The sequence below is a fragment of the Nicotiana attenuata genome, chromosome 5 (assembly GCF_001879085.1).
Source record: "Nicotiana attenuata strain UT chromosome 5, NIATTr2, whole genome shotgun sequence".
NCBI lineage: Eukaryota > Viridiplantae > Streptophyta > Magnoliopsida > Solanales > Solanaceae > Nicotiana > Nicotiana attenuata.
The window spans coordinates 35,236,191-35,245,974 of NC_031993.1; the positions used below are offsets into that span (position 1 = coordinate 35,236,191).

The 9,784-nt window shown below is 33.0% G+C and overlaps 1 protein-coding gene across 4 annotated transcripts; it reads right to left on the reverse strand.

Annotated features, from left to right (window-relative positions):
• Positions 1,167–7,957, reverse strand: LOC109225639 (protein DA1-related 1-like). Of its 4 annotated transcripts, XM_019390383.1 has the most exons (13): positions 7,408–7,957; positions 7,241–7,288; positions 7,043–7,134; positions 6,350–6,440; positions 6,072–6,153; positions 5,236–5,310; positions 4,837–4,906; positions 4,564–4,665; positions 3,977–4,180; positions 3,833–3,886; positions 3,390–3,499; positions 2,528–2,589; positions 1,167–1,588 (listed from the first exon to the last, which is right to left on the reverse strand). In XM_019390383.1, the coding sequence occupies exons 3-13, from the start codon at positions 7,082–7,084 to the stop codon at positions 1,308–1,310; spliced, it is 1,173 nt and encodes a 390-aa protein (XP_019245928.1). In that variant the 5' UTR covers positions 7,085–7,134; positions 7,241–7,288; positions 7,408–7,957; the 3' UTR covers positions 1,167–1,307. The 4 variants fall into 4 exon arrangements, with proteins under 4 accessions (XP_019245928.1, XP_019245930.1, XP_019245927.1 ...); XM_019390385.1 differs by lacking the exon at positions 7,408–7,957 and having other exon boundaries at positions 6,353–6,440; positions 7,241–7,350; XM_019390382.1 differs by lacking the exon at positions 7,408–7,957 and having other exon boundaries at positions 7,241–7,348.

Sequence of the window (9,784 nt, forward strand, 5' to 3'; positions counted from 1 at the left end):
TGGAGCACATTTAGTCTCAATGACAGAATCTGTCCAAGATCAATTACGGGGTTGAAACTTTTACTTTTAAAAATAGTACATAGCTGATAAATTTAAAAATTTTAACGTTGAAACTTGTACTTTTAAAAATTTCAGTTGATTTTTCCAAAAAGAAGAGTTAAAATTTGAGAAAAATAGAGCTACTAAGATCCCTCTAGGCATACTATTGAAGCAAAACGAATAAGTAGATTGTATTACCACTTTTAACCCGCGCCAGAAACTATATATTTATATGTGGTAGCCGAAAAGTATATAATTTTTGTATATTAACATACAATATATATATATATATATATATATATATATATATATATACACACACACAAAATAATATACAAATTTTATATTTTTTTCGGCTATTATTTTCACGCCGGCTATACGGTATCATTTTCTTATTGAAAACTGACACAAAAGGGATATTTTCAAGGTCAAAATTTTAGAAGACATTATTATCTAAAAATGAGGAATTAAAGTGATAATTTGCATTATCCTATAAAAGGAGAGAAAACGATTTGCTTTAGAACAAAAGATTTGCTTCATGAATGAGTTGGTTAACGCCATTAGTTTTTGAACACATTCTATCAGTGAGACTAAAGGTGCTCCACTTTAGCATACTTAAGAGACTAAATATGCTCAGGGTTATATTTGAGGGACCAAAATAAACCTACTCTCAAAAATAAGGAACAATGACATTATCGCGGAAAGACAAAAGTCACTCTCGCTAATGAAAGACAATGAAAACTTAACAAAAACTAAAGGAAAAATAAATGAAGATATATGTGTTTGTTACGGAAGTTATTTTCCCCGAAAAATGTGTTTTCCCTAAAAATAAAAAATATTTTCTTGTGTTTGATTGGGTAAGTGTAAAGCATTTTTTTGGAAAAGAATATATATTAAAATAACATTAACAAATTAGAGTGTTATTTGATGAAAATTTTGAGTACTAAAAGATTAATGTAATGTCTAAGCTTTATCAAGTATCGTGAAGTTAAAGCTCAAGATAATTTTAAGATAATTAACTTACGTACGCAAGGGAGAGAAGTCATTTTTTTTCATTTTGGTGAAAAAGGTTTTCCTTGGTTTAAACTAAAACATCATTGCATTCAGAACTAAGAATCAATTATGGGTGAAAACTTAAACATCATTGCATTGCATGACCTCAATTTGGAGTTAAAAAGGTACATAATTTTTTTTATAGGTTCGACAAAAAATATATTGATGAATAAATTAACACAAAGATTAACAACATCACCTAATTAAGAAGTAAGTTATTCAGGTAACTTTCGTGTACGAGCTATATGCTCCAGTGTGTATCTTAAACCATAACGTTCAACTGCCCATTTCGCTTCTCTAAATCCATGACCATATGCCTCAGAATGTCTTTTTTCTATACCATATTTCAGAAACTCTTTCAGATTTCTCAAGAACTGAGCTTTATCGCTTGTACCTTTCATGTTGTCATCACCAGCAAAAGATTGCCATTCTAGCCACTTGTGAGCCATAACTTGGGAAAGACCTTCTTCGATGGGTAGGGACAGTCCTGGATAACCTGTGAATATGAGAGGAAAATTGTTTAAAAAGAGTGATAAAATTTCTTTTCAATAGGAGGGAAGGTAGGGGAGAAGGACATTTCTGCTTTTCTTCTCTCTTTTGCTGAACTAAAAAGGTAGATTCATGAGGATTGTGGTTTTCCACAAGCTGCTTTTCTTTACTTTAGTTAGATTTAAGTTATATATACTGTAAATTTTTTTACTTTATTTAGCCGGCTATAACAGCTTGTTACTCTATTTTCCGGTTACCAAATCAGGTTTGTTATAAAGAGTTATTTATTGTTGTAGGTCAACTTAACTGTTTGCTCAAAAGTTATCACATATCTTATGAGTATAAAACAATATAAATAAATCACGGAAAAATCATAGCAAACCGTAATAATCCGTTGGACCACATGAAGGAAACGAAAATAAGTACTCAGGATTAGGGGGAGAAACATTAGAAGCCTTTATTGATAATATTGGTTTGGTCTGCCTCTCCATGAAGAGGTTCAGAGCCTTACAATGGTGTTCCTCTTGCCCATAATATGGGTCTCGTTATCTCTTTTTTCTCTCGTCAATAGTGAAGAAGAAGAAGTCCCCCTTTCTAGGATTTCCTCTCTTGGTATTTATAGCTGTGAGCTTCGTGAGCTGGCAATAAGTGGCCGTGACCACGTTGAGATTTCGCCTTCATGGTGGCGGATGGGCCATGGCCTTGCTGATCGAATCAGATGCGGGTTGAATATCGTTAATTCTGAGTGGTCGTGCCACTAATTAATCATGAATTAGCTTAAGACGGGATTAGCTTCGTTAATTATCGTGGGGTCGGATTCTGACCCATACATTAACCTAATGGTGTAAGAATTCTACAGATTATCTATGCATAAAATTCAAACTCTTTTTAGTTTAAATAGACAAAAGCAACAAGCTTAATTTAATAGTAAAGAGCTGGAAACCACCTTGAACCCGCATCCAAGCGTGCATCAGTTCATGAGCCAAAGTTGCTCCCAAGGCTATCCTGCTTACAAAGACCATTGCATAACATGATATTAAATTAGAGAACTCGTTATGAAACTGGAAGCTAATTATTTCTGGGAAAAAAAAAGGTACGTATATCTTTACTAACTTCGATCTAAGTCAAGAAAACCAAACCACTAATGGATAGAATATGGACAGCAACATCTGAAACCCCTGCTGATAGCCATTCAATATTTCTTAGTTGTCACAATTTTGGTGACTTCATGGGAAGAGTAGTGTGTAAGAACCTACCCTTGGGTGAAAACAATAGCTGGAAATGGCTGTTAGTGTTCCAAATATATTTCGTCTTTAAAAACGAATAAGTATGTTGCGCGGACTCTCCAAAATGAAGGGCGCACCCGTGTCGGATCCTCCAAAATTTGGAGGATCCGACACACACCCGGCAACATTTTCGGAGAGTCCGAGCAACATAGCGAATAACATCTCTACTACTCTAGATCAGTTTCTCTTCTTCAGCTGGCGATACTTACTATTCTAGGATATGTTATCAAAACTAGAATTTTGTGATTGTTCATTAATTAGAATACGATAATGCACATTCATTTTAAAATGCAAATGTTTCTAGATAAACGAATTGGGCAGCATATCTCATTGCATAGAAATAAGACCGTGAACAGTTCAAAACTGAAATCGCTTGTTTGTTTATCCTAACTAGATAAAGAGCATGGGATATATTTCCTATTTACTTTCTCAGAAATATTAGATGAAAATTGATTGGAGTTCTAAACTGAATCCATCATAAGACCATCTATGTGAAAATATAGAAGTTTAGAAGAAGATTACTTTGGAAAGCCATATAAAATCAGCACTGCTTTCACTTTGCGTCCTGGAGGCAGTTGTTCTACTTCTTTCACCACTTTAATATTTTCACCCCTTTGTGTTGACCTTGTCACCTACCATGAGTGAATGAATGCAAAATGAAAGAGTGGATAACTGTGTACAGAGTCAGATGCAATATATAATCAACAGGTTCAACTAAACTCAACATTTTTTACACGGAGCATATATATATAAATCAATGAAGTTTCTTTAGATATTTAAAATCTAAACTCATAATTGCAAAAAATGTAGTGTTCAATAGTGAGAACATAAAATTAAAACCCATTAAGTTTAAATTTTGGATCTGCCTCTAATTGCGTACCATAAAAATTGTATAAACTTTCATTCCGTTGCAAAAGACATCAACCCATCTAACAGATGTTTATAATAGAAAGGGATGTACTCACATAATTTACGGCGTCCAATTGAAAATTCTCATAAAGCGTCGAGCCAAGTATGCTCTGTGAAACCAATCAAATGCTATTATTACTAAAAGATGTGATGGAAGTAATAGAATTCCTCTTGATAATGTTGACACATTTTCTACTCACCTTTTTATGGATTCTGATAAGCTCGTCGTTATCTACTAACAGAATTGGAATATAATATTTGATTTTCATGTTCAATCCTTTGAAAAATCTGTGCACTTCATCGAGAAGGGGCATACAGTCTTCAGGATCCATCACTGCTGTATGACGACAATCAGGGCAAAGTTTTCGACCATCACTCAGAGTGATAAACTTCATATCTCCTATCTGCAAATATGTAAGTTCTCAGTTAACATGTTATAAGTTGAGCGACCGTAAAATAAATTTAAAGGAGGTATATATTTAACTTGACATCTGTTATTATTGCATAAAGCCGGTCTCGCAACTAGAAAGCTTGTCGTGTATTTTGCTGTTCAGGAATATTCATCATGCAATATATGTGCATGTCTATAAATCTCTCTATATGATGGGATAAAATCTGAAAGGTTGAGTCAGAAGATACTCAAGGGAAAATGGGGTTGTCCATGACAAGTTACTTTAGTGCTTCAGGCTCAACAAAGCTCAGCTCATTATTGACATTCATTTTGTTAATGAACATAGATTCAGTCAGGAGCATCTTCAATCTAATAATATAGAAGGTGTTTAAAAACCTTAAATCTCGAACAGGCACAGCAGTAAGGGGTTCCATCAGATGTATGTTTTTGACAGAAAGTCTGGCCCCAGTAGGTACACCTTAACCACGCCGAGCAAATCTGTACCAATACTTATGTTAAAAGGCAATAATCGAACATAATAGAAGCATCAGTTAACTTATTCAGAAACTTTGTAATCATCTTCACATTTTACAAGTATAAATTACTTCAATAAAGAATGAATACAAACTGCAAAAAAGGGAAAGACGTTTGAGGAAAGGGAACACAAACTTGCTCCTCACAAACATCACAAACAAGAGTATTGCGCTGCTTGCTACTCTTTCTCCACCAAGAAGTGCCCCTTCAAAATCAGAAAAGAAAGCCAACGCCAATTTGATTAAATGGAATAATTAAGGTAAATATACTGCAGAATGACACTATGTTAATGAAACCTGGAAAGCTAAGGATAAACATAAGAAAATGTATTTATTAATCATGAACTGCTTTACTTTCTTATATTGTTTGCTATTATTTCCAAAATTGAGGATTAACAACCTTCTCAAGAATTTAGTTCCCAGAAGAACTAGTTTTACAACAAATAGAAGCGTGATTTTATTCTCTTCGCATGGATAACTAAATACCTAATTGTAAATATTTCTGTTACAAGCACTTGAATTGGGTTGCACTTACTTTGATGTAGGGACAGATGGATTAAACTCCTTAAAAAGTTTCCACCATTCCAGTTCTATGCCTCCAGTACTGGCGCTGTAATGATGTAAAGCTTTAGTAAACAGATATCTGATCTTAATCAGATTGCGGCAAGATGGAGGTGGTAGGAAAATTACATAAACGTGACATGCGAAACAGTTATAGTAGCTTTGCTTCCATAAATTTAGAAGGATAACTATGTTACAATTACAAAGATGAACTAATCTATGAAGCAGTAAATTTATTTTTCACTATGTTAAAAAGATGAACTAGGCTATGAAACAGTAATTCTATTTTCGGGCCATGTGCTCATAGAAACATGATCCCCCAACATCCTAAAGGGAAATAGACAATATATCATGAATTTAATTGAATATTGCATGTTTTCAACAAGTAGAAGAGCATGGAACTAGTGAAATCTGTAAAAAAAGTGTTCAACCAAAACTTGTCATGAGTTGGGTAGTCTGTTGGTTGTGCATAGTAAATGTGCAAGGATCAGGATTATGAATTATTTCTGCAGCCACTGCTTTATATTCAAATCTTGATCACTTCCTTGATAAGACTCACATCCTCAGAGGTTAATTCGTTATCCTTAACAGCAGATTTACTGAAGTAGCCGAGGAGTAGCACGCTGGTTGATGAAGATTAAAATTCACATAAACGTCTCATTATCTACACGATTTTGTCGAATCTATGGCAGATAAACAATTCGGTCTGAAGCCTAATCTCGTCTTCATAAAGAGTAAATCTAATTAAAAATGAAGGAATGATACTGCAATAACAAGGGAATGAGAGGTTGATCCACATGCCATATTTACCTTAAATATATAGAAGATAATGTGCTTTCTTCCAACTCTTGTGCAAGTTCTTCTACTTCATCAATCTGGGGAAACTCAATGTCTGACAAAAATTGACCAAACTTATATATGAGACTACTTGCCTAGTAAGAAACCTCTGTTGAGCATTTATAGTTCTGGAAAAATAACAAGTGAAGCTCCAAATTTGTGAAAATTATGGGTTGAGCTAAATATACTATAACTTCTTACTGGGACAGAATTTAGCTTTAAAAAGTGAGATGAAAAGGCTACATGATTACCACCCATGTTTATTTCCTTTGTCTGCGATTCTTGAAGAGAGAGTTCAATAGCACGAACCACATCCTCATTCTCATCTTCTGAGAATTGGACCTGTGTTGAAGTTCTTCAAATGGGTTAATTGTGCGTTAAGAGATGAATGACAATAACTTTAAAAATCTCCATTTTCTTTGCAACTTTTAATTGCACAGATCTTCTAAAATACTACAAATTACCCCTAGCTTTAGAAATCAAGAAGAAGTTGATATTATCATGTACTATGACCGAATAGCTGCTTATTGAAAGGCTAAAGAACAGATCTTTAGTCAGATTTTGATGTAGCTAAGACCAGATGGCAAAACTAATGAAATCACTAAGTTGTTAACTGTTAATTAAGAAAGTGCGACTAGCGTAGTTAACAGCATCATGATCATGGTCCCTGCGCTTATCTGTATCGGTTGTTAGACAATTATCATGTTACTGAATCAAAAGAAAACAACCACTATCAATTAAGATAAATCAAAGGCCACTTTCAGATAAATTGGAAGATATGTAATCCTCACTAAGATATAAAGCTACATTACATGGACTTACGATCAAAACTTTCTTACAGACTTATTAACATCAGAAACACTAATCAAATGATAGTAATAATAATGATGATTATGCTAATAACAAAACTTTTGTTACAAAAGACAGAGAATTAAACACGATACCTCATAAGAAGGACCTTCATCTAGGAATCGATAAGCTGACATTTTTCAACGTTAAATCCTCTTGAGTTTAAAGCAATATAACAATAATACAGCTGCAAAAACATGAAAATGGATTAATAGGAAACATCAATGGTGGAGAAAATGGCAAATTTACCAAAAAAAATACAACGGACTGGACGTAGAATCATGATCACTAACCAGAGAACGGAACCCCAAGCTTCTGCCAGATGCTTGAAATGACATAGGCTATTTGTTCAGTCATGAGCAAGAAAAACCAGCAGATTAACATGCATACAAAATTAATTTTTAAAACATGGTTTACCAAGAAATAAATTTTTAATAAATATTCGGTTGGTCGTACTTACCAAAAACAACAAATATTGGGCTGGTAGCACATAAAGAACAAGCAAATCAACCCAAGTGGTAGTTTGGTGTTCTGTTTCTTGTCATCAGAAATAGTATAATATAACAATTGATTAATCATTTTCGTAGACTTTGACCTTGTCAAGTCTTCTTGAATGTTTACAGGCCCGCTTCTAAAATCTAATCACTCAACATTTTTCCCTCATTCAAAGAGTCATAAAAAGGGTTACCATTTAAAATCTTAAGGAGAAGAACGAAAGCAAAATAAATCGTTTCTGCAAGCAACAGTTGGGTACCTTCCAATTTTCCCCTTTACTACATTACTCGTATTCGGCTTTACCATTTGCAATTACATACTTTACTAGTTTGTATAATGCATACAACTTAAACTTTTAAAACTCCCAAGTTGTTGAATATGTATAGAATGAGAATCAACACTCTGGTGTTGACTATACTGGGAAGGCGGAAAGAAAACCCTTGAAAAAGGAGGAAACTAAAATCCAAGTGAACTTTCATTAGCGACTTTTAGAGGGAAGAAATAGAGGAAGTCGTAGTCATCAAGCAAATCACAACCTTATATAAAGATTATTATGACCCTTTCTGTAGGGGAGAAAAAAAGACCATCATTTCGTGTCTATTGAGTCAAGAACTCAAAATGCATGTGTAACTTAGAGTTACGGGTGTCAAAATGATGTTGGGCGCGTTAAAATAGGCTGAGTCAATAAATAGGCGGATTAAAGTTACTCGGATGAAATGGGCTTTGTCAAGATCGGGTAAATTTTTGGAAATTTTTTACTTATCTATACTAATTTTGAAACTTATTTACCATCACTATTGAGGTTTTAACTTAATTACCAATTTTATAGGTATTAGATTTTAATCTTCCATACTTTCTCTCACGCCAAGACTAAAATTATAAATTAACAGAAGAATATTTGGCCTCTTTCTCCTTAATTTCACCCATATCTTTACGAGAACAAAGAGATTTTGCATCAAGCAATTCTATGATGTTTTTTCTTTCTTTATATCTTTTGTTTCTTTTACTACGCTAAACAATGAACGAATTATCACTTTTAAATAAGGGAAGATCATTAATTTCTTTTAGCTTACGGAATCAATAAAAGAATAGTATTAATCAAAAGCGAGCATATTGGATTGAAAAATATGTTAATCCATTAGAAAGCTTATAATCATTGAACTAGAAAATCGAAATTTGCAAAATTATTTTTTGTTTGGATTGGGGTTGTTGTAAATGATTGGGAATATCCTTTGGAGTTTATATCTCAATTTTGAGACATTTTGGTGAAGATCCGAAGTAATTTTGGTTGAAATTTCATATTGAAACTCAAAAAAAAAGACATAAACAAATTGTATATATTTTGTATGTCGAGTATCAAAACGGTAAGTAAAATATCTACAACTTACATAATTGTATATAAGATGTGTATAAATTATATGTAACTTGTAGCTTTTGACCGAATTTTTTGTACAAAAATGTGTATTTAAATTGTAGATAAATTATAGATTTCGACCGAATTTCTATATATTTTGTAAAAAATTTAGTTACTTTCTGTAAATATGAAAAGTTAGACAAAATCGGGTAAATAAGTTTAAAATCTCTATATACGAAAAACTCCTAATTTTGGGTCAGAGTCCAACCCGTCCAACACTCTAACTCTTATCAAGCTTTAATTAATGTGTATTATTTTCTTATGAATTATTTAATTATCAAAAAAAACTTTTTTTCTTTTATTATAGTCGTATATAACATATCAAATAAGAAAGAATTATTTAAAGAAATTTTAGCAAAGTTATTCATAGATCAATTTGGACTAAAATCAGCCAAACTTTAGAGGAATTGATATGGGTTAAGTTCAACAAATGAACATGTCAATGACTAATCCAACCTTAGGTGAGCTGGGCAGGATAAATGGCCTTGGGCTCAAATTATCACTCCTACGTAGAGTCAAACCCCCACATAAGGTGGGCGAAGTGAAGCAATAGCCATTTTAAACCCGCTATTTAAAATATATCTACAATTTACAAGCCGATTCATCCAAATTTCAGGTCTAAGTAACCTGAATTTGAAAATTCAGAACTTGGTGTCCTGAATTTTTTAGCTGCTAATTTTAAATTTAGGACTAAGTGTCCTGAATTTCTGAATTACAATTCACCCAAACTTCAGGACTAAGTATCCTGAATTTGGAAATTCAAGACTTAGTGTCCTAAATTTTTGAGTTGCTAATTTAAAAATTCAAGACTAAGTGTCCAACTACAATTCACCAAAACTTCAGGACTAAGAATCATGAATTTGAAAATTCAGGACTTAGTGTCCTGCATTTTTGAGCTACTAATTTCAAATTCAGAACTAAGTGTCCT